The sequence below is a fragment of the Chionomys nivalis genome, chromosome 2 (assembly GCF_950005125.1).
Source record: "Chionomys nivalis chromosome 2, mChiNiv1.1, whole genome shotgun sequence".
NCBI classification, from domain to species: domain Eukaryota; kingdom Metazoa; phylum Chordata; class Mammalia; order Rodentia; family Cricetidae; genus Chionomys; species Chionomys nivalis.
This window is the reverse complement of record NC_080087.1, coordinates 63,548,158-63,575,009: the sequence shown is the minus strand read 5'-3', so window position 1 is coordinate 63,575,009 and position 26,852 is coordinate 63,548,158. Positions and strand designations below refer to the sequence as shown.

At 33.2% G+C, this 26,852-nt stretch overlaps 1 protein-coding gene across 3 annotated transcripts in view; it reads left to right on the top strand.

Annotated features, from left to right (window-relative positions):
- Grik2 (glutamate ionotropic receptor kainate type subunit 2) overlaps positions 1–26,852 on the top strand; it is a 576,711-nt gene that overhangs the window by 327,090 nt on the left and 222,769 nt on the right. For all 3 annotated transcript variants that reach the window (XM_057753255.1, XM_057753263.1, XM_057753270.1), the window contains exon 8: positions 24,961–25,104. In XM_057753255.1, the coding sequence (XP_057609238.1) occupies positions 24,961–25,104 (144 nt within the window). The remainder of the gene's footprint in view (positions 1–24,960; positions 25,105–26,852) is intronic.

The following is a 26,852-nucleotide window of genomic DNA, read 5'->3' as shown; positions in this document are numbered from 1 at the left end:
TTCATATATATATATATATCATATAAGTGCTAAATTTAGCTTATTAGATTATGATAATAATATAGAAGTCATTTTCCTCATAACCTCAAACCCACTCAGCAGTTTTTCAATTATACAATGTATTATTATAAATTGTAGCCACCATTCTCTATACAAGGTCTCTTGAACTTTGTCCTGTCATTGTGTATTCTTTCTTCACAAACAACACCCACTCCTTGATACTACCATTCTACAATTTATTTGTATTGGAAAAGGGTTTTTTGGACTCCACACACCAATGAGATCTTATTTGTTTTTCAGTGTCTGACTTATTTCACATACTTTACCATTCAGACTGATTCATAATGACCCAGTGAAGGTTCTCCATGTAGACTGCTCCAAGGAAACTTCAAACTTTCTTCTCTTGCAGGCATGATGGAAGAAAATAAGGCCTATATACCCCAATAAACCACTGAGCTGTCTGCCTAGGCTAGGAAAAATCAGTGAAAAATGATTTCTCATTTTTTTGGACAAGGGCAGTGTCATAAGGACAAGGTGAAACATGGCGAAAGAGTTAATTATTATGAGCAAGATTATTCTCTTAGAACTATGTCTAGCATACTGGCCAAACTGATTTACGTAATTCATTTCATCCTAGGAAAGCAATTGATGAAACATTTCTATAATAGTATTTATATTTTTTCAATTCATTGTTAAATACCAAAACTTTAATCCTAGGAGGAAAGGTATGTAAAGAAAAGTGTGTGCTGAGAGTGAGCATGTAGGCGTTTAATTTGAAAGGTTTGATACTGAAGAACTTTTCCAGGAAATGTAGAGCTTCTTCCCCCTGATTTTGTATTCTTTAATAACATCTGAGACCAGTAAGATGCCATCCCTTGTTAGCACGGCTGCTGCACATTACAGAAGTGGCAAGGGAAAGAGGTAAGTTTCCCTAAGGGAGGCGTTAGAAAATTAATTAAACTGAGGGAGGCACTGGGATATTTAGAAAACAAATTAGAATCAAGACCAAACATAAACAAGAACAAAAAGGAACAATGTGGGCCCAGGGCAAACATAATCTATTACATGATATTTCCTCCAAAAATACAAAAGAAATTTGAATAATTTTTCTGTAAAAAATAGCATTTTACAGCAATCTATATTTGTAAAAAATATATTTACACAATATAAATATTTTACTCCAACATTATAAAGGGTTTGGTTACCTCATAAGCTTCGTGTTAAACACAAGTCTTACCCTGACAGTTTTTCAACATTCCAACAAAAGATAGTCTGAGAAGAGCTGGATCTGGACTGAGAGAACCCAGTCTATATACAACATCACCAAAATATAGGGGGAGGGAAATGGGAGGAGGTGAAAAATTGTAATAATAATAATAATAATAATAAACATAATTTGAATTCACCGTGAAAAAAATAAAAATCAATCATTTAAAAATATTTTCAAGTATGATATATTATTAGACAAGCAGCTTTAATTTTAAAGCATAGAGTTGATCTGCCTAATTTGTAGATTCACTGAAAGACAACTTAATCAGTCTTCATTCATATTATTGAGCACATGTATATGGGAAACAGGTCAGTGAAGCTCAGTTCTATGAGAAACATATGATAGTATAGAAAGAAAGTCAGTATAAAAACATTATTTCAATGTTGAAATTTACTTTTAATTTAAGTATTTAAATTATATCTTATAATTCATTATATAATATAAATTATATTTATTATATATAATAAATATATTTATTATATAATTATATTGCATATAATAAGAATTATATTATATGTTGTATATCATGTATAACATATTGTGTATATAATAATTTATGTATATTATATATAATATTTTGTGTGTGTGTTTGAAATTACCAAGTGTCCTGTGTTCATTATATCATTTTAGTTTTCAGTGAGGGACTAAATTTTGCTAATTTTCATAAAACCAAATTGAAGTAAACACAATGCAATCATTATTCTGGGCCATCGGTTAGTGTGCTGAATTCAGAGAGGATGAGGAAGTTTTCAAAGCACACGTTATCCTTTGCCAATGAATCCTGACATCCTACCTATTTTATGACTTGATTTCTTAAATACTGCTTGTTCAAACCTGGAAAAGGTATTCTAGAGAGTATTGCAAGAAGTCATACTCTTCAAGGTGTGGTATTAAATTTACTGTGGATTTCTGCAAATGGAAAACAATAGGGCCCAATTACAGGTCCCTCCTTCCTCTGCTTCTTGGCTACCAAAAGAACAAGTGTATAGTACCAAAACATTTTTACCCCACATTCTTAAAATGTATCTGTTTATAATTTCCATATGAATTAAAAGTGCTAGTGTTATTTTTAACATATGTGTATGCTTCTATGTATCTATGTAATTTGCATGTTTTGGGGTTCCTGGGAAGATGTACATGTATTTTCTGTGTGTAGTTGCCTATCTATTTTCTCTTCTCTGAGTCATAATATACGATATGAGGATTATTATTCATCCAGTGCCTTCTCCACAGTGTGTGTAGATGGAGGTTGGCATAGATTCTTATATATAATTCTATTTTTAATGGAAAAATAGGTGCTCCAGAGAACATAGAACATGTATTCTTGGGGTAGTTTTACTTTAAATAAAATTGGATCCTTTTTTTAAAAAAAGTTTAAAATGGCTCAGAAAAAAAAGGCCCCGTTTCCTTCAGTCATCTTTCCCTATAGGTGAAATTTATACAACCATTTATTTTTTCTAAAAATTTTTTATTACTTTATAAATAATACCATTCAAAATTTCCACTTCCTTCCCTCCTCCTACTTCCCTCCTGCTCCCCTACTCACCCCTCCCCTCCCCCTCCAGTCCTAAGAGAGGGCAGGGTATCCTGCCCTGTTGGAAGTCCAAAGCCCTCCCCCCTCCATCCAGGCTTAGGAAGTTATGCATCCAAATAGACTAGGATCCCAAAAAGCCAGTACATTAAGAGCACGCTGTGGTAACTGAAGGACTTTCTGGTGTGGTATTCTATTTCTCCCACATGGAAGATAATTTGGTGGTGAAAATCAACTTTTATTGCCTCTTTAATTGTGCTCCAGGGTAAAAAGAAAATGTGTCTCGGAGATGAAACACTAGGTCTGATAAGAGTACAACACAATTTAACAGTTCATAAAACAGTGAAATTTAATTCTGGGCTAAGAAATTTATTAAATTTCACTCAGCAAAAATAGAGTATGGGATATAGGAACAAGTGAGAATTAAGTGAAATTATTTCAGGGGTAATAGCTTTTATTACCTGATAAAGTGAGGAATTAGTTGTTTTTTAAAAGCTATTTATTCTTAATTCATTCTTTGGAAATAATTATCACACATACAAAAGCCTTTTTGGAAACAAAATAGAATCTAGAAACAAATGAAGTTTTTATTTGTTTAATTGCAAAACAATAAAATTATCTGACTAAAATCTTAAGAAAAATATGACTAAAATATTTAACCCTGTATTCATTTGAGATTTGGAGAGATTTGACTTATTCCCCAATTATATAATTTATGACAATACGTGATTGCATGACTTGACTTTTCATTTCACATCAGGTAGTCAATTAAACACATTTAGACATTTTTATCTTTTTATTTTTAATTAAGTTTTAAATTTTTATACACAAAAAGTCATATTTGTTTCCATATATATGTATACTATAGGCTACATTCTGCAGATGAGAAAGTAAATATGTCTTTTTTTCTTTCTTAGATTAGTATGGCCTCCTTTAATGTTATACATTCTAAGTTCATCCATTTTCTTTCAATTTTTTCACTTCAGTTCTAGACCTAAACCATATGTATCTATCAATGTATACTATACAAATATCAAAATTTCATTATTTGTTCATATGTTTATAGAATATTAGGTTGATTCCAAATCTTTTCAGTAGTGATGAAAGCAACAATAAGGAAATATCTTGATTTTGTAGAGATATTGCTCTGTGCATATATACTCAAAGCTAAATAGTTCTGTCATTATTGTGGCCAGGTTTGTTGATGATACCCATTTCAAGTAGGGTATGATACTCTCAAAGTAGTTTTTATTTTAATTTTCCTGATTAATAGGGATACTGAAAACGTTTAAAATAGTCATTGCTCATTTCGGTTTATTTTTGGAGAAGCGTATATTTAGTCTGCTTGCCCACTTGTTGATTGGCAGTTTTATTTCCTTGGTATTTAATTTCTACAGCTCTCTGTAAATTTTGAATATTAGCTCTTTGGAGTATAATTGAAAATATTTTTTCCCATTCTGTAGACTGTTAACTTTGCTTACTATTTCTTTTGCTGTATAGAAGGTTCATTTTCATGTAGTCCCATCTGTTGTTACTTGAGTTCCTGTGCTATTGATGTTCTATTTAAAAAAAATTCTTGCCAACCACAACATCTTGAAGGGTATCTTCTGTGCTACTAAAAGTTTCAATGTTTTTTTTAAATATTTAATGTTTTATTTATAATATAATTATACCATTTTCTCTCCTCTTTTTCTTCTCTTTATTCTCTTCAACCCCTTTAATCATTTACATCCCTTGCTCTCTTTAAAATTCAGAGCTCCTACTTCTTAAGTTGTTTCTCTCTTTCCCAAATCTATAAATATGAGATACTCAATCTGTATGATGTTAGCTTTATGGAACTGGATAACTAACTGGGGTTGTTTAGTTTTTTTTCTTTTTTCTCTGTCTCTCTCCTAAATATGTAAGTACAAACTACTCAGTTTATATGATGTTAATTTTGTGGTGCTGGATGATCAACTGGATATTTTTACCTCCCCCCCCCACTCTTTCTCTGTTTTTCTCTCCTAAATAAATAAATGGAAACTTCTCAGTCTGTGTTATGTTAATTTTATGAAAACTGATAATCAACTTGGGGTTCTTTAGTTGTTTTTCTCTGTCTCTGTATCTCTGCCATAAATGTATAAATACAAATGAATCAGTCTGTATGATGTTAGCTTTACGCAACTGGATAACCAACTGTTTTGATCATTTTTGATTCTCAGTATTTGATTTATTTTTCAATTGATTTTTCTACAACTTGAAAGACATAAATCTAATTCATTTTCTTGCAGGTAGTCCATTTATTTTTCTGTAAATTCATTAACTATGTTAAACTTTGCATTTATTTATACTTTGAAATAATTGAACATTTTTCCCCACAAAATAATGCATGACAATTAGGGTGCAATTTCATTATGTATACAAAATGGTAAATGAAACACATCTTTGTCCTTTTTTTAATTAACTAAGTTTATTTACTTTATATCATAACTCCATTTCCCCTTCACTCTTCTCCCATGCACTCCTCTCTACTTCCCCTCTGCCTACTCCCTCAATACATTCCTCTAATTCTCTTCAGAAAGGTACAGGCCTCCCCTCGGTGTCAATGAAGCATAGCATCTCAAGTTGAAGTAGGATCAAGCTCTACTCTTTGTATTAGGACTGTGCAAGTCAACCCAGTATGAGGAACAAGTTCACAAGAGTCAGCCAAAGTGTGTCAGGGAAAACCCTACTCCCACTGTTAGGAGTCCTATAGTAGACCAACCTGCAAAACTGTCATATATACAGAAGGGCTATATCATATCATATATCATATAGAAGGGCTATACCAGTCCCATGCAGGCTCCCTGGTTGTTGGTTCAGACTCTGTGAGATTTTAAATTGGCAACTATAATAACTGATTCTACTGAAACTTTATTTGAAATGGGTAATATTTTTATTTTTTAAGTTTGTGTTTTCCTTCACTTTTTATTATTTAAAAAAGGATTAATAATTTGAATATGCTTTTGAAGAGAAGGCCATATCTATAAAAATATATATGCAAAATATTTATGGGGGGGCTGCAAAAGCATTTTGATTCTCAAAAACAAACTATGAAAAGCTAAAATTATCTTTATTTGCACAGTAAAACAATAGTAGTGTATGGGTTAGTAGAGTTCATGACACACACTCCATCTTCCTGTTAGAAGCTGGTACAGTAAGTAGGACAGAGATTATTGTTTCTGTTTTATAGCTGGGAAAAAATGAGTTTGTGAGTGGTCCCACTTCACTACAGTATATATAGTTGATTAACACTGAAAGAATTTCAAGTTAGTTGTTTTAGTTATGATCTTAAAATACTTATAAGGATTTTGTTGTATGTTAACCAAGTAATGTTTAATAACAATGGTTGTTAGTATTTTATAGAATTTTATTTCAGAGTTCAATTTTTATTTGTAATACTTAAACATCCAGCAACAATTCTAGCAAAGATCTGTCTAATTAAAATGAGCTATATTATTTAATAATCACTACTTGGATACCTACAACATTTTATTGTTAACAAAAATAATTTACCTGTCTAATATCATGATACTGATAATACATATATGAAAGATTTTTATTACCTCTTTATTTATTAAGATTATAATATAATCTTACAGCATTTCTACTTTCTCTTTTCTCCCTTCATACACTCCCATGTACTCCCTCCTCACTCAATTTAATTACTGTTTTTTACATTAATTGTTGTTATATGCATATATGTATATATTCAGTCTCAGTATGTTTTAGTTACCCTTTGTGTAGTGTAGTGTAGAGGTCTCATAGTCTTTTCTATGTCCACTTTAGCATGTCTATACATGCTACCTAAATGTAATTCATTAACAATTAAATGAGGTTTATAGAGCAAAGAATAACAGCATTAACATAAGCTGTCCTGCTTCCATTATGTATTCTTTTGTTTTTAGGTATCTATATATGGAGTAAAATTGAGGAAATGTTAGTATAATTCAACAAAATAATTTTCTAATCTTTTGATAGAACATACATGTTTTAAATCATCAATACAGCTAGCTATCTCATGATAGACACTTGAAATGTGATTTAGCAGAAGTTAAATGTCAGCTACGTGTTGATAGTTGACTTGACTTCAGTGATACTTCAGTAGAGGAACTGAACAACACTGGAAAAAAACATTTAAGTAATCCGGGAACTCAGAGTTTCAGTCTTTGCTTCTGACTCAGCTTAGAAGATATGACTCTAAGGAATGGAGGCCTGCTGGCCACATCTCAGTCCTGTCAATCATATCTGCACAGAGATTGTTCTCAGAGCTTCAGTGTTATATCACTTGGCTTTGAAATGAAAAGGTGCGGATTCTTGGGAAGTGGTTTTGGTGATGTCTCTGGCTGAGCACTGAAAATGTAAACAAAGAGAAACTGGTTCATTTAGGGCTGTGAGACTCCAGTGATTTCAACTTCCATTTCTTTGTATTCAACCAGTAACTATTTGTGTTACAACAGGTTCTCTAGAGGCAACTACAACAAGCCTATTATGAAATGGGTTGAGAAGAAAAATGTATTCAAAGTGTAGTCTTTTTATTTTCCAGAGAGTTCATGACAGGAGACTTGTGTGCCTCTATTGTTAATTATTCTGAACCTTCACACCATTTTCCAATATTACTTTCTGATTATAAAATCTGCCAAATTATGTAGTGTGAATTTGTCTATTTTTCAATTATACTTTCAGTACATGTTCTATACACATGTTTCCAAACTCATAGACAAAATACTCCTGACTAGAATATTTCACTGTTTTAGTTACAGCAAAATCAAATGTAAAAAATCGAAATATTACATGTTATGATACTCCTATTCAAAATATATGTCTTCCTATCCCCTGAGAATGTGTGGAAATGAACTTGAGATGTTATTTGCTATTGACCTGGGTATGCAGGGTGATGTGAAAGACTTTTTTTGCTTGGTTTTATAAAAGACTTTTGGTATAAAATTGTGTTATTATGCATATGACTCAACCAACAGAGCTTGACATTTGATCAAATCCAAGGTATTAGAATATAGCTTTCTTTCTTTAATTAACATTGAGTCAGAAATGGTGTTTGTCAGATGGGTCAGATTTAGATAACTAATCAAGACATAATCTAAAGTTATATCAAACTGTAATGTTATCAAAATATTTTTGTATCATTTTTTGAAAATGGAATTGTTCAGTTGTACAACTTCTTTTTGCCTGAATTATTAGCTCGAAAGATCTAGTTTTTACCTCACATCTTGTTGAATGAGACTGGTTAGCCTCAACAGCGGGTGGTGGAGATCCCAGGGCTGTCTTCTAGGGCTGCGTGCCAGGAACATCATGCCAGGCATTCCTTGGAGATATTCATGGACAAATGAAATAATGTTTCAAAGAACATCAAAGGCAACCTCCAGAGTAGCAAGAGATGACAAAAGGACAATGTACTGATCTAGGGCCTTGGCAGGAAATCACAGGCGTTGTCCCCATTGCTTTGATTCAGTGACAATGTGGTAAGAACCCTGGTGTAGCAGGATTTGTTTTTAACAACTCAGTGATTCCCTTGACACAAAAGCTTTGAACTAGTGTAATTGTCCTAATTCACTCAGCCCTGAAAATGGCTTGGTATCTGAAGTTTCTAGAAACAAAATATTGATTTTATTTATCCACTCTCTGTTATTTGTTAGTTTCTGATAAAACAACACCAACTAACTGGCAGATAGAGTACACTATAAAAGTTTATGTAGCTTAGAAAATAGACATTTCTTCTCCAAGTTTTCCTTAATGTAAGAAGATTAGCATCTAATTATCATATTAAATTTATCCAACAAATTAAAAAAAATTTTTTAAGGAATTATCCACATCTACGTCTGTGAATGTTAAGTGACATTATAATATAAAGCTCCTCAGGAGACATTACACATCTACTCATTCCAGGTAGGGAGTCCACGACAGACCTAAGTATGGATACCAACAAAGTTCAGTTTGGTGAACCATGCATTTTATTGGAGTTACTTCCAAGTATACGGGTGAGGGGCTACTTACAGGAGCAGAAATGAATTAAAGCCAGCTGCATCACTAAAGCTCACCTGATATGGGTGACAGTGAACAAAAGCTGGCACCTGGAGCACACTGTACAGCCTGCAGGCAGCTGAAAGGATGTACCTTCCAAGTGACTCAATTGTTCTTAACCACTTCCAGGCAGCAGGGACTTCCTGAAGCCATTCTGAGTTGTTTAACTCCATGCTTATAGAACTTCCCTGTAAAATGGAATATTTTAATCTCCAAGGAAACTGTTACATTGAAACTACATGGAACTTGTGGATTTTATATTCTTTATGGTTTGTTTGTTTTTAATCTCAAAAGATCTTTAGAATGAGGACAAATAAAATAGGACAAATCTGTGCAATTAAAACATTCTTGTCTTAGTCATCTAAGCTTGATTGAAACTTAAGAAATTATTCCCAGTGCTAATTTCACAGATGTGTGACCTGAAGAGTTGTTCAGGATCTTTTAACTAGTAATATTTGACTTGGGCGTCATGGCTTTTTATTTTTCACCAGACCCTATAAACTGAAAAGCCACATACTTTGTTCTCAGAATTTAAACAGAGTCAGAGTTTGTATACTTGACAAACATAAACCTAAAAGGAACTTACAGTTTGTTGTCTGATTTGGTAGAGAGAAAAATATTTGCCTTGGAGTAGGAGAAGCAATATTAAGAAAAGCATACAAATTTTAGACTCTATAGTTGGCTTTCCCAAAACTGCTTCTCTTGATTTCCTGTCTTCACCACCACATTTTATGCCCTCTGTCCTTTATCAGTTACTATATCAGTGACACTTTTATGTAAGATTTCTTTCTCCAGTTCCACATGATTTCCCATATACTATTTGCCTCTGTGGTTGAGTTCTATACTAGCTTATGATTTCCAAGTTTCTACCTCAGGTGTTTTCTGTCTATTAATACATGATTAGTACCTAAACTACTTTCTAGGCACCTCCACTTGAAAAGTTTAGAGAGGAGTTAAATGTAACTATGTTTTATTTGCAAATGCCCTTTCCACAAATGTGGATATAGTAGTTGGTCACATTTGGATATACCTAAAGCAGAGAAAACAAAATCATATGACTGTGTATATCTTTGATCACAAAAGAAAAATTTTAGAAGTGAGGAGATAAGAGTAACAGTGAAGATACACCTCTGATACGCTGATCATTCAAATTTAATTAATCTCTGTGAATGTTATAAACTACTGACCATAACTACAAATCAAAACATTAATCGAGTTTCCCCACTCCTCACCATCATTTCCTTTGCAAACCTGTCTAGAATTTAACCATTTATCTCCCCGGAATTATTTTACAAGTTATTGAAGTTTCCTTCACCTTTGATTTTGCATTTTTCATTTTCTTTACTTTCAAAAACATTTGAACATATCTCCCTTGACAATACTTTAGTGGTGTCCTAACCTCCAGATAAAATCGGATGAAGCCGTCATTTTTCTGGTTTTGGTTCACTCTGTCAGTATTATCCTAAATTATAACTGTGAGCCCTCATCTTAAGTGGTACTACTGTCTTCAGCTTCTGATTGCTCATTTATTCTTTCCCTTTCCATTTCTTCCCTCTTCCTGGGTGTCAATATCACTTTTTTGTCTTCTGTGTATCTTTCAACATTCATTCAGGTTTCTGGTGTATGCTTGTTATAGTATCTGTTACTGATTTTCTATTTAGTATTCAGCATACTTTCTTTTCCCTGAATAATGAATTATTTAACATTTTTTAAGCAATGAGCTTCACAAGGCCATGTGCTATGTCTGTTCTGCTTATGTCTGTGTCTCCTGCATTAGCACAGTACTTAATATAAAGCAGCTGGGTGCTGAATGCATATGCATTATTTGTCTTTTGTACTTATTTCCTTTTGAAACTAAATGCTATTGTGAATATGGTAATGGAATACTATCTAGATACAAATGCTTATTGGTCACATTGTATAGGGCTTTTATAACCGACAGATTTATATGAAGAGTAGTGTAATGATTTAATTATTTCAAATTGGAGTTTCATTTACATACTGCATTTATGTTTCTGTTTACAAAAGTTATCTGGTTTAATGTATTAATTTTCTCATTTAATATTTATCTGTCTCTCCCAGAAACATAAACCAGACTTGCTCAATAGAAATATCATGTGACACAAAGTCATTATCATCTAATATTAGCCCCATATTCTCCTTCTCCATGAAGCAGAACTTACTGTTATACTCTATTTTCTTTCAACTCTGTATGTCTTGAAATTGCATTAATCAAGATGCATACTGGTATGTAACTCTTTATTTAGAAATCATATGCAAGTTTGCATTTCCTTATATATTTTTTAGAAACTGAATTTGTCAAAAAGTGCTATGGATGGTTGATTTTTGTGGTATACTAACTTTTGTGTATCTGAAACCAATGATTTAATTTCAAAATGTTGGGTTAGTTTGATCTCATTCAAGTGAAATCATTTTTTCCCATTGATTCAGCAATATTGTTACTATGTGCACAGTCAAAACATGAAATCTACACATCAAAGAGCCATCTGTGCTCTCATGTGCTTCTTATATAGTCAAATATTCAATTAACATAAACAACCACCAATATATGAAAGCATAAAGAAATATGTGAACACAATAGATGCTGTTCATACCTTTAGAGATGAGGTAGTCTTATAATATTTGTCAACATGGATGGAACAGAAAGATATGAAGCAGTGAAAACCAGGTTTAATAAAAAAGAAACTGCATGCATTACACATATGTGCAATTTAAAAAAAATTAAGAAAAATTTGGTCTTACAGACAGAATAGTGATTACTAAATCCTATAACTTAAGAGAAAGAAAAATATGGGGAGATATTGGCAGAAAAACTGTCAGTTTGCAGGGATAGCATCACGAGATATTTCAAATCATCATGGTGAATGTTGCTAATAATGACATAAAGTGAGAAAAATAAAAGTTATATGGCATAATCATTTATTTAAAGATACCAGTTAGCTAGATTTAAGTATTGATTGATTTTCATACACTTAAAATTACTGTAGTATAATATATAAAACACCAATTAAAATATAAATCACAAAAATTGAAAACAATTTTTGATTAAAACATTTTAAAATACTTTTATTAGGAATTCATTGATCAAATTAAAAGTCTAACACAATATTTTAAATATTTAAATTTCATTAAAAAGCCCTAGGACCTTTAAAGTTTTACTGTATTTTATTTTATTTATTTTCTCTCTTTATTATTTTAATTATATTTATTTATCTTATATACTACTACAGTTTCTCCTCCCTTCTTTCCTCCCATACTCTACCCTCATATCTCCTGTCCCCAACCCCAATCCACTCCTGCTCCATTTATGTTAAGAATGGGGCAGGCCTCCTATTAATATTAATAAGATGACATATTAAATTTTCATAGGTCTAAACTCTTTCCCTTGTATTAAGGCTGGGCAGGGCAGCCCAATACAAGAAATTAATTCCCAAAAGCCAGTCAAAGCATTAAGGACAGTTGCTCCTCCCACTGTTAGGAGTCCTACAAGAAGAATAGGTCACACAAATGTCACAATTGTACTGGGTCTAGGTAGGTCCAAGGTGGGCTCCCTGGTTTTTGGTTCACACTCTGTGAGATCCTATGAGTCCAGGTTAGTTGTTCATTTGTTCATTGCTTTTAAATTTTCCAATTTTCTAGAGTACAAGCTTTTGGAGTACATTGGTGGCTTTGTATTTGCTTCATAGATGTTCAGAATGAAGACATCACATTGGTGAATTTTTCTTTAATGAATATAAAATATTTCTCAATCTCTATTGACTAATGTTGCTTTAATGTCTATTTTGCTAGGTATTAGGATAGCTACACCAGCTTGCTTCTTAGGTTCATTTGATTGAAAAATCTTTTTCCAGCCCTTTCCTCTGAGGTAATGTCTGTCTTTAATGTTGAGGTATGTTTCTTGTATGCAGAAGAAGGATGGATACTGTTCTTGTGTCCATTTTGTTAGCCTGTGTCTTACTATTGGAGAATTAACTCCATTGTTATTGAGAGATATAAATGAGTAGTGATTGTTAATCCCTGTTATTTTTCTTGGTGGTGGTGGTAGTGGGTTTTGTGTGTGTGTGTGTGTGTGTGTGTTTTCCTTCTTTGGGGTTGCTATTGTGAGAATATATATTGTCTGTGTTTTTGTGGGTGTATTTAACATCCTTGGGTTGGAGTTTTCCTGTGATCCCTAGAACCTGGCTGGCCTCCTGTAAACCTACTTGGGTGACTGGAAAGTGAGAGGACCATGGGATGTGCTCTGGGATTCAGCATCTGGGTAGTAGGCAGCTCAACTGAGAGGCAGGTCACCCACCTCTAAATCTGGCTGATTTGCAATATGCCTGAGTCTATGGAGTCTGTAACAGTTGTGGGAAAAGGTTGCCCAGGAAAGCAGGATGAGATGGGAGGGAGTTGGTGGTAGAGTGGGTCTTGGGGGAATGGAATACAGAGGGTCGTGGTAATCCAGCTGGCAGGCAAGTTACTCATGCACTCCCTAATGGACTGGTGAGGACTCCAGTGTGAGAAACAGGACCCAGCAGTAGTGTTGGTACTCAGATGGGAGAGGGGTGCAAGGGATGTGCCCTGGGCATCCAGGTCTGGGTATTGGGGCAACTCAGCTCGGAGGTAGGTCATTCAGCTGTTTTCTGACTGCTGTGCATTGAACCTGGGATTATCATTCTAATATAATTTAAGAGATTTTATTTATGGAGGTCACATTTATTTTGAGACAATTAACAGACTTGAATCAATTCAATTCATATATTTTATATACATATCCTTCTATGTTTATCATAAATACCATGCACATTAAGCCTCATGTTTTAGAACAATCAAAACAAATCAGCCTTAACAAACAATGGATGAGAATATTATTAAGTTTATCTTACCAATAATTACGAATTCAGATAACTTTTTAAGATAGAGTCTCACTATGCAACCCTAGCTGATCTGAAATTCACTATGGAAAAGAGGCTAGTCTTGAACTCATGATGATCTACCTGTTTCTGCTTCTTGAGGGCTGGGAAGACTTGTGAGTGGCCATGATTTTAATACTTTAGAAGGAGTTTGTAGTTGAAAATCTAAAATTAACACATCAAAAGATTTCATAAAGATTTTAGGCTTCAAAGTCATGTACTGTATAAATGAACATTCTCCTACTGGGAGAATAATATCAGCCATGCAGTTACAAATCAATTTTTAATGCTAAAGTTGATTATGAATAAATTCATAAATAAGTACATTTGTTTCGAACATTGAGAGGTCACATATAGTTGTCAAACCACCTTAGGAAACTAGAGTATACCTTCAAGACAAAGTGTCTAATGCAAGTATTTCTATCTAGATCTGAGTCAGCTACAGACAAGTCAGTTCCAGAAAAGTAGAAATGTCTTAGCATGCTTCCAAAGGAGCCCTATTCTCAGCAAATGATGCTTTAATTTTTTTAGTATCTCATGTGCTCATTTGCAGGAAATAATATACCTTGTTAGTTAACTGAACAATGCTTTGGAAAAGCTTTAAGATATTTATAAATAACTCCATTTGCTGCTCATATTTGTAAAATAATTACATCTCCTGAGACAGGAGATGCCATAGCTAGTTGTCTGTGCCTGTCCATGGATTTACCATTAGACTTATATGTTACCTAAATAGTTTGTTTTTTAACATAACTTGGCAGTCTTGGAATTAACTCATTTCTGGTTCAGTTTACATACATAATTTAACCAAGAAATTGAAAGTAACAAAGACAAACTGCAAATATTTTCTAGAATTTAGAAGAAACAGTTTATTTTAAAATATATTTTTATTTGCATTTTATCCATAAATTCTGAATTTTTATAGGAACAATGTTTTTATATAAGCATAGAGATAAACTTTAAAATTTATATACCAATAATCTTGCGGATATTTTGGATTTATTATAGTCTCTCTCTTGTGTATTTATAATGATACATGGATACAAATATATTCATTAGTTTGTTGTCTTAAACTACATTTCATTTCAAGTATAACGTACCTTTTCAGAATTAATAAACTCAATTTATTTATTAAATATAATAAGTGGTCTATTTAAAATACATTTTGAAATTTATTTTGAAGTTTATATTTTGTCTTTCTTTTTAATTAAGGGAATAAAAATGATTGTAGTATTGTTATGTGTCTTCACAAATTAACGATGTTGACTGTAATTTTAAACAAAATTAGAAGCATTGATTTCATACTTTAAAATATTTCCTGGGTATAATTCATTTTATATATATATATATATAAGTGAATTATATATATATATATATATATATATATATATATATATATGGAGAGAGAGTTGTAGCTATCCTTTTATATCTGTAAGCATAGCTCAAGATAACAGTTGTAATAATGTTATAAATGTAATATGTTCAATCTTACTCAGGAACATTTAGGATATTGTTTTACTTTGGAAAGCCCACAAGCCATATTGTAATGCACACATATACTTACTCTTGTTTCTATAAACTGTGTTCCAAGTTACACCATGATGTTTCAATTGGCGCTTGGCACATATATCTAGAATATTCTATAGCATAGTATTCTCACCTTTTTTCATAATATATCATAGAATATTATGTTTATAATTAAACATAGTAATCTCCTGATTATGGACACCAGTATATCATAATTCAGCTGTGTCTGGGGAGAACATTACTTTCTCTCATCTAGAAATGTTATGGGTTGCCTCTTGTCTCTTATCAAAAAAGTGAGGTAACATAATGATAGCTATGTTAAATAAGTTTGTTTAATAAATCACATTATATTATTAACATTAGAAAAATTAGTCTCTAAACTAGATGCCTATTTGATATTTTAGGCATAATGTTTCATAGATACAGAGCATTGATGCTTTTTGCTTTATCATCATGCATTAGCAGGAAAACAAAGAGATGAATAGGATCTTGGAAATCAGTAGGCCTGGGATCAACGTTGGTTTGACTCTTGTATTTTCATGATCCACATTTCATTATTTCATTTAATCAAAAAATTAAATTAATAATGCTTAAAATATAGGTCATAATAGTTCAAAGAAGCAAATACTATAGGAAGCAATATTACAATTAATGAACTTTTCTTTGTGAAATATTTATATCTGTATTTCCTGATTTAAAAGTATATTATCTTCCAGGTTATATAGCTAAAACCTTACCTGACATTAAGCTAATATTACATTTTCCATGTTTATTATTCTCACAGTAAATTTCATTAATTTTTTTATCATGGGTACTCTTTCTGGTTCAACTAATTTCAAAAATACAAAAAAGTAAAGTTTTTGTTTTTGTTTTTTTTGTTTTGTTTTGTTTTTCGAGACAGGGTTTCTCTGTGGCTTTGGAGCCTGTCCTGGAACTACTCTGTAGACCAGGCTGGTCTTGAATTCACAGAGATCCGCCTGCCTCTGCCTCCCGAGTGCTGGGATTAAAGGCGTGCGCCACCAATGCCCAGTGTAAAGATAAACTTTATGTTCCTTTGCATGAAAGATAAACACAACCTTTTTCTTAAGTAAAAAAATGTATTTAATTTTAGTCAAAAATTAACAGAGGATGGCTGTCATATTTTCAGCAGTTTATTATTCAAAATGCAGGAGAATTAATGTTTATACAATGAGTCAAGTTAAAAGGTTGGAAGAAGGAGAGAACTTTGGAAAATAGCTTTGTGAAACAGAAATCAAGGTATTTATGGGAAGGAAGTGAAGATGAAGGACTGTAACCTGAGTCATGATACTCTGGAAGTGTTCCAAAGGTCACTTCATTCATCACATCATAATAGTTGGTGCACATGTTTGGAGGACTGTTCTCTAAGACTCTGAAGTTCATTGGACGGATAAAGTTGCAGAAATTCTGAATAATTTTTGAATTATTTAAAAATAAATTTGTCAAATTTCTTTCTAAGTACATTTTATGAAGTTATCTGTTTTATTCTGAGTTTTTTTTTAAATATGCCCTTGCTTTTGGGGGGGAGTGGGGATTCTCACACCACTAATAGCATTTTTCTATTGTCTTGGATCAATTCTCTATATACTATTACTTCTGGTTCTCCTTAGAATTAGCTTATATATCACTCCTTCTTTGGTTGTTGCTGTTCAGTTAAAAAACAATTAATTGAAATGTATCGCATTATTCACTATTCTCCCTAGTAAAGTGCCATTGCCCCTGTTCCTTGTTTACTTCAAATTAATTTTCTCAGTGGCATAAGATACTGGACAAAAATAGCGGTAATGAAGGTCTTTTCTGTTTGGGTTTGTAGTTTATTATTTTCTCAGCAAGCATAAAAATATAGTGAGTAAATATCAAGAGTTATTTAGTACACCTTAATTGATTATTATCTTTTTAATATATTTCTCAAAACATACTGAAAAAAAAAAGACATTATGGTATCTTAATCTTATAAAGTATGAAAAGTTTTTCTCATTTACTTTAAGATCACTAAGATAATAGACTACAATACATGCAATCTTTATTAATATTAGAATATGGTTTGACATTTTACCTAACTCTGCATTCTTTCTGTCTTGGGTTTTTTTAGTTCTTAATGCTATTACTTTCTGAAGTTATTGGTGTTAATAGAAAAAAATTCTTCAACTCTGATATGTATTAATCTAAATAAAACTAAATATTCCCATTCTAATATGCATGTGGTATTATATGAAAAATAGTTTGTTGAAGTTATACGCTCAAGTCATCTTTTCTATCTCTGTTTTATTATATGGTGCATTATTGAGGGTATTGTAGAGTGAATCAAGCATTCAAAAAGGTCATAGAGACAATGGAGAAATGTCGAGAAATTTTAAATTAAATTTAGTAAAGTATTGAAGAAACCTTAGAATAAGCAAGCCCAGGACATTTTTGTGTGGCATTAAAACAATATTTAATCAATATATTTCCAAATTAGGAACTGATTAAAGGCCCCACAAATACTATACAATTTCTTAACCATTGTGGTATATCCTAGTCAGCATTTTTATTTTAGATACTACTTTATCATTTTATGCTGATATTATTCACTGTTAGCATACTTTTTGCTTTCTGTTAATAATTTTTATAATTGTGATCTACTGATAAATATTTGACTATCGGGCAAGAATTATTTGCAAAATACCACAATTTTTGAAATATAAAAAAGATAACAAACAGTAGAAGATTTAATAGTAGTCTTTAATCCATAAAATGATCATGAAATTTTTCCTTTTTTATGTATTCTGAGAAATTGCCATAGAGAGAAATAACAAAGTAATAAACATACAATAAGAGAGCATGCATATTAGTATTATATTTTGCATATAATTTTTCAGAAACTTATTCTCTGAATAAGTTTTACCAAAAATTATTTTCATAATTTTACTTTTGCTATGGATAAACTATCATTTTGGTAGATATTTGGGATTAGTACTTTCATAAATTTTTAAGAATATACACTCATACGACAATTTTATTTTGGTTGTTGAGTATGCCCAGAACTCATCTTATAAAGAATCACAATCTATTAAAACCAGAAAAATCCATTTTTATTTATGATACTGAAAACTTTAAATATAAGCAATATTGATGAATTTGCATTTTTAAATGTAAGAAGCTAATTTAAACTGCAAACAAAGATAATTAAATTGGAAATCAGCAGGTAGTCCCAAGAATACTTCTTCTTGATACTGACTCTTTTCTAGATGAATAGCGGTTCCAAATGTAGTAGAAAACAGAGAAGATTTAACAGGATCTAAATTATTAAGACTAGTGTAGAGTTTATTAACAATCCCATCAATATAGTATGGTTCAGGGACACTGGTAAGAGCTTCATGGGACATTTTAAAACAGAAAAAGATACCACAAAAGACTGATTTTAGTGGGAGAATTTAATTAGCCAGGAATGATTACATTAGTTTAATGGAACTTTTAATTGAAAATCTGGTAGCATTTTAACCTACTTCACAGCTGCCACTTAATCAGATATATCTTAAAAGTGAAGAGTTTTCCTCATGGTATTTGAAAACCATCTAAATAGCTTGGAATTGGTTTATAAATGTTTAAAGGTATTTTGAAATTATGGTAAAAACAAACAATAGACAGGACCTTCTGCTTCAATATGGTGCATTTAAAACTATATCAGGTAAACTACATTGACAACATTCATAATAATTCTTAGAAAGAATTCAAAAGGGTCACCTTCAAAATGTTGATGATTAAACCACCAAGTGCATTGTATTCCATTACTTACAAAACTCTAAAAGCTATCTAAAGTAATGCTGTTTCCAGAATTATATTGTATCTTGTTAAGGGTAGTGGTATTCAGCACATGTTTTAGGAAGATTGAAAACTTCAACTTCATCATCATCATCACCATCACCATCATCATTGTCATTATACTGTATATATTTATGTATTATATCCTTGTTCAATGAGTAGAAATCATATTTACCTCACTTACTCAGAACAAGCTGGTTAGTATTCAATGTATTTGCTAGACTTAACTTTGAATAAAAAACCATTGGTTTACAGAGAGTTACTCAAATTCATGAATTCAGAGGAACACCATGAAAATTGATCAATTGTTAGTTACTCAAAGCATTAATTTAGGTTTAGATAGTTTCTCACAGGGAGCTCAACGAGTACTGACATGAGGCCTATTCTTTCCACATGATCTTCATATCTTGGCTGAATGTGAATTTTCTTTTTTAAATAATCAGTAAGGCCATGTAAGTAAATCAGTTCTATTGTTTCCCTCTTTACATTTTTATGGTTTATTGTCTTGTCTCTTGTCTGTTTTAGGCCTCATGGATACCAAATGCTGTAGGAGTAAAGACAAAGTATATATGTTTATTTCAAAGTTATTTTCCTATAATTACTGGAGGGATATCTTTTAATCTCACATATCTGCAATACAGAGATCTCATTGGTTAGATGGAAAACAGGAAGCATAGACATAAAGTGTATAAGAGGTTATAAAATACTGGAATACTAGGAAATAGCTAGTAGACAACAGATAGTACCTTTATTTCTTCGAGTATCAGGTGCTAGGACAGTCTTTTTTTTTTTTTTTTTTTTTTTTGGTTTTTCGAGACAGGGTTTCTCTGTGGTTTTGGAGCCTGTCCTGGCACTAGCTCTTGTAGACCAGGCTGGTCTCGAACTCGAACTCACAGAGATCCGCCTGCCTCTGCCTCCCAAGTGCTGGGATTAAAGGCGTGCGCCACCACCGCCCGGCTCAGCTAGGACAGTCTTAATGTGTGTAAGAAGTTTAATAGTTTTAAAAAATAAGAAACCCGCAACACAAAGGACATGTTTTGTTGTTGAAAAACAGATTGAGATGAATATGTGTACAGACAGGGAAGAAGAAGAAAAACAAACCTTACCTTTCCTAATTTCCAAAGGTTTATGAAATGTGTATATGAAAGATTATTAAATAGACACGGGACAATAGATATGGTGTGACAAAGGTCTCAACCATCTATACATGTGGCTTTACTGCAAACACGGATGCACCTGACATTCAAAGATAAATAAACCCTTTCATTACTAAATTGCTTTTTCTCACATTATTTTATCATAATGAAAAAAAATGAAACCGAAGAGATACCCTGACTCAACCTAATCAATTCCCTACCCGACAACAATATAATGAAACTTGTCTAGGGTCACATTTCTGATATGAAGTCATCTGCCCAACAGTGGTCCATTAGTATATACATTAATATATATGTATATCCAGCAATATAATAGTTTACTGTGTATCTTTATTCTTAATTTCTAAATTTGTCAATAAACTGCATTTTGAAATTTTTTTTGCTCTAATTTCCATTGAATCAGGAACATACTTCATTGGCCTCCTTTTCCAGACCCTGATGTGTTTTCTTGAGCAGCATAGACCTATACCCCATTTAGGACAAAGGTATGTTCAGGAGAGTTGCAATATTGCACTTTCTAAAAAGGCTCCTGATTTGGCCCAGTGTCAACCATGAAGTGATTACCAGTTTTCTGATGATCAACAACAGTATCCGACGACACCTGCTGTATGCCATTTGCCAGGAACTAGGGAAAGTGCTTTAATGTATTACCTCATGCAGCCCGTGTGGTCCATGCAGCTGCTGGTAAAGAACTCTTTTCAGAGTGGGACAAAGAGCTGGCAGCAGAGCACACACAATGGCAGCTGCAGAGTTAGTTACTGGGAGAATTGTCTCACAATTGGTTCCTGATTGGTTCCGAGGGCAGTTCTTCCTCATTCACTTACTGCGGTTAGCAGGCATCATGTACTTGCATTGTGAAGGACAGGGAGCTGGGCACAGTGTGCCAGCTGAGAACACCGGCTTGCCCTTCCTGTGTGCACCCTTCTGTTGTCAGAGAAGTGCATATTTCTCAGTCCTGTTCCAAATTCTGCTGACTGTGCCCAGGAGCACCCAAGGCCAATATCTTTTCCCATCACACTCAATATCCATCTCTTCTAATTGAACCATCAACACTTGCAATTACTTTTCAACTGAAACTATCTAGTTTTAAAAGAGATAATTGTTCTCCCATAAAGCAATGCTTTGGAAAATCTTTTTGTTTTTTAATTTCTAAGAAAAAAAAACTGAAAAAAAGGAAAATAGAATTACTTTAAATTTTGATTATTTGTTTCAGTTAAGACGCCAAGTCAATGAAAGAGTCAAGAATCCATACACTTATTTTCCACTTACTGGAGGAGGCAGCTCTTTGTGCTTTGCATTGAAACTCAGATGGGATTTTAGAAATGAGCAAAATCTGAAACGTAGGAGTTCCAGAATGGATCTGCCACCTGCCAGCTAGCTTCAGATCTCAGAGGGGACATGCCTGTATTTATTTAATAGAAAGATAAATGTGTTCACAGAATTGTTACTATAAATTCATTTGGAATCGGGACAGAGGTTGCACACATATTCCTCCCAGGCTAGAGCTGCTGGCAGATTTGGTTCAAGGTACCCTTGGGAGGCGACACATTCTAAGGAGATGGCAAAGTGTGATTGTTATTCAGAGTGCCCTAACACCTATTTCTTCTACTATAAAAGCAAACTTTTTGGCAGAACTTTTACATTTATTCTTAAAGATGCTATTATATACTACTGTATGCAAGGCAGCATATGCGAAGTTGGTGTTGTGATTGTCCAGAAGTGCCTGTCATTTAGAAACTAGGCTAAGTATAAGAGAGAAATGTAAGTATAGCATGAAGAATATTGGGTGAATTTTAGTGTTTCAATTCAGACCAAGAGTAGTAATGTGAACACAAACACACACAGCCAAAACTTATGAAATTAAAGCTTTTAAAAATTATTTTAAATAAATACACCTCTTTAAAAATGACTGTGCCTCAATTTGTTTGTTTACTTAAGACAGGTTTTCTCATTGCCTTAGCTGCCTTGGAACTTACCCCGTAATACAGGCTGATCTGGAATTCATAGAAATTTTCTTTCTGTGAGATGATCTGAAGAAGTTGTTATTGGTGCCATTTTGGTTACTTGTGCTCCAGACTACAGCTTGCTATCACAAACATTTGTCCTTATTTAGGGGATCTTTGGTCCTTTGAGGCTTTAGTTTCAGTTCATGAAACCCAAGATGATTAGAACTGAAGAATGTAGCTCTTGTTATTGTGCTTTCAGACTCAAAGGGACACAAGGTATGTTTTTGGTAGTCAGATATTCTTCAAGTAATTATCATGTAATATGCAAGGTAATTGAAACAGAGACAAAATGAAGGTAGAGATGCCAGTCTATCATAGCGTTTAGTGGCTTTTGGGTCCATGTAGTGACAGTATTTTCTAGAAACAGCAATTCTAAGTGTCAATTTTTATTTCTATGACACTGTTTTTTCTTATTTCCACTCTGATTATTTATTATGTCTTTCTTCCTGTTAGCTTGAAATTTGTTTGGTTATTGTGTTTTCATTTCCTTGAGGTACAGCACTTGATTGCTTATGCAAATTCTTTATGGTTTTTGAATATAGATACTGATCACCATAAATGCTCCTTTTACTACTCAATAGATTTTTTTTATTTTATGTCTCTGTTTGTATTTATTTTAAGGTAATTTTTATGCTCTTTATATCTATTATGATTCACTGTTTTTTCAGGAATGAGTTATTTCTCCCATATTTGTTTGGTTTCCTAAGACTTTGTTGTTACTCACTTCTGGTTTTATTGTATTAGCACTCAAAAAGATAATTAATAAAATTTCAACTTTTAAGATACCTTTAAAATTAATGTTAATACTTTTTTCTTATTTGTCATAAGCCAGACTTTGATATAATAGTTTCTTTTCCTATTGTTCCAAAAAATTCTTGATAAAAGCTACTTAAAGAAGGAACAGTTACAGGGTTGAGTCTCATGGCTGGACTGGTAGCAGGGGTGTGAAACAGCTGGTTGTGTCTGCAGTAAGGATACAAGAGAGGTATATGGTCCTTTCTCTTGTCTTTTTGTCTTCTTATAAATTCAGCCAAAGATGATAGCCTTTAGTATGAACCACCTATTCATGTTACTTCCTTGTTCCTCAGTTAAGCATCTTAAGAAATAGCCTTCTTCCAGAGGCCTGCCTCCTAGATGACTCTAATGCAGTTATGTTGACAAGACTGACCATCACATAAGGAAATGGAATTTGAATTTAGAAAGAGAATGAATACTTTAAGGTATTTTGTCTGTGGAAATATGTGAAACTAGCCTGTTCATAATACCTGAAAGGTTTCATCTCTGCCTACCTTTCTCAGATAGGTATATGGTATAAAATTTCATTGCATTTTAGAAAAAAAAATTCATTTTTCAAATTTGGTAAGTACTTTTAGGACTAGGTGTGTAATATACCAGATACATTCTTCAGTTGTTAACTTAGATCCAAACCAAGTAGTATAATTGTATGTTTTATATTGGATTTCTGTATCAAATTCACTCTTCTAGTTACCACAATGCCATTAGTAGAATATATGAAATTAGCCATCTGTTATTTAAAAAAGGAAGTTTGTGACTATAAAGGAAAACATGATTACTACTATATACTTTCATTACAGTGTGCTTTTTAGCCTTCTTTCACTTCTTGTGGTAAAGCTCTTAGTATACATTTGAATGGAAAAATAGTCTCCTCATTTTGTCTTGTATTGTAGCACACAGTATGATCTACGGGGTTCCTATTCAATTTGGAATTGATTTCACAGCCGACTAATTGTGTGAATGAGAAAGGGAAATACTTGATTTTATTGTAAAGCATGCCAAGCAGATGGCTTAAAGTTCACTGCTACCATCTCTGCCAGTGTGACACTCTCTTGTAGGTATGAAATCTGGCATGGTTCCCAAAAACTTGGGGAGAGGGTCTTCTTAACATGTCTCTTGACAGTCACTGAACCTCTTGTTTGTTATATGTTATAACCATTATTTTTTTTTATCACTAAGTCAAAAGGTGGCTGGCTACTTGTGCAGGTGCAGAACAGTAGAATTCATATTCATTTTACTTCAGAAGCCAAATGAACTCTTATTGATATGGAAATTTTGAGTGAAGAAAACAGCAGAGGAGATTAGGCTTAGATTTTTGAAAAGGGATTAACACCCTGAGCAGTCTGTAGAATGATGCATCATGATTGAGAACGAATATTTGTAAATAGAGCTGGAGAAAAAAAATCTGTGCTTACATCTTTAAGCTTTTTGAGTAACCCTCTTTAAAATCTCTTTTCTTCCTCCTGGATAGGGGAACTGTTTACTTACTTTTATGGATATGTAAGCTACATAATCATTCTAAATGTCACAATTTCTTCCAATTGTATGTGTGGTGAGACAGAGTAAGATAGACGGCAGGAGACTGAGAAGAGAAATAAAGAATGTCTTCTTATATTTCCGGTACAAAAGGAGTATCGGGGCACTGTATAACTTGGCTACTGCCTTCTAAAAATGAGGCCAGATGGATCAACTGTTCTTAATGAGTTGTAGTAATGTCGTCACATTGTCTTCACTGAAAAACCACAGAATTCAGAGTAAATTATTTTCAGTAAAATACAGAAACATTGGAAATGTGTGTTTTCTTTTCCCCCTTCTTCTCATGATACTGCCTGCCCTGTTGCATATTTTTGTGAACATGGATGTCCTGTCTCTGGGCTTTCAGACAGATGCGGCTTTGATGTATGATGCAGTGCATGTCGTGTCCGTGGCCGTCCAGCAGTTTCCACAGATGACAGTCAGTTCCTTGCAGTGTAATCGACACAAACCCTGGCGATTTGGGACCCGCTTCATGAGCCTAATTAAAGAGGTAAGTAAAGAAAGGATTGCAAATGAACTCGATGCAGGTAGTTCTTCTAGCATTTTATTAAAACAAAACAAACAAAAATCTGAAACATTCTTTTGTCCCCTCAGCAAGTAAAATTATCTTTTTCTTTTTAATTTTAACTGAAAATGCATTATTCTCTTACACAACACATACCAACCACAGTTTCCCTTCCATTCACTCCTCTTACCTGTGCCCTCCACATCCAATCTTCCCATATCCACTTCCTCTGTTTCCTCTTCAGAAAAGAACAGACCTCTACAAGTCAACAGCTAAAGAGGACAAAACAAGATAAAATGAGACAAGGCAAAATCCCTTATATTGAGGCTGAACAATTAAATATAAAGTTTTATTTTACAAACAAATCTATGCAGTAGCCATCAGAATGTCTTTGATGACCCAATCATATGAAACCTATGACCCATTGAGAACTTAATTGATGATGTTAAGCTTATTTTTGAAAATCTATCTCTTATTCCTAAAATATTTCCCTAGGCGGGCTGGCAGAGCCAGCGATAAGCGGCGACAGTTTCCCACCAGCGGGAGGGCACGCACCGTGCCGCCTGTCCTGGCACCTGGCGGGCTCACGGAGCAGCAAGCTCCAGTGGGTCCCGCAGAGTTCCCAATGCGCGGTGGTTGTGAGCAGACCCATGGACACAGAAAGTAGCCATAAAAGCATTTATTAAAAGGGGAGAAAGGGGGGAGGGAGGGAGGGAGGGAGGGAGGGAGGGAGGGAGAGAGAGAGAGAGAGAGAGAGAGAGAGAGAGAGAGAGAGAGAGAGAGAGAATGCAGCCACGCTAAAGAAACAGAAGAGGAAAGGGGGAGATGGTGCAGGCAGGTCAGAGGTAATGGGAGTGGGTGTGGCTTGTCCCTTAAAGGGACAGCAAAGCACAACACTATCTCTCTGAATTTTTATTTAGATATTTATTTATTTGTTTTCCAAAGAATTGTAATTTAGACAGTAAAGTATGAAGTGTATTTTTAATATGAATGTCATTTAGCATACATAAATGTTAAAATAATATATGAGGCATAGCTATTTTCATCTATGCAACTATGTGAAGCAAAGTGTACAATTATTTTATTAATATTAACTAGTAATGTTAAAAATGAATACACCAATGCTAGGATTATAGTTCAATGGTAGACTGCTTGCTGAGCATATAATGCCCAAGTTTAATCCCTATCACTTTGAAACACAAAACAATAATAATATATGGATTCACAAAGTGCAAAACTTACCTCACACTGGGTAATTGAGTAGTGTTTATGACTATGTATTGTTTTCCTTTGGATTTTGATCAAGCCTGAAACAGGAAAAAAACAAGTGGAAAATTCGTTTACATACATGTACATACAAACCTTTTTTTTTTTTATTTTGTATTTTTCTTTTCTTTCTATGAAAGGAAGTCCTTTGTTGGTTAGCACACTCCTCTTCTGTGAAAGTTTAAACAAACTTCCTCTTAGCTATAAAAACATTCAGTCATTGGTATACTTAAGATTTTTATCATTGTCTTAAAATTAACAATCAGTTTATTTTATAATGAATTATTCATCATGGAATGAAAGCACAAATAAGATCAGGAATAGGAACTGTATTATATTGGTAAACAACTTCGATGTATTTCCATTGTGCACTTTTTGTTGAATTCAACTAGGAGTCCTGATTTTCCCTGAAGAACGTGGTGTTTATTAGTTGCTTCACATTCTACATTCACTTCTGGTTTAAAATA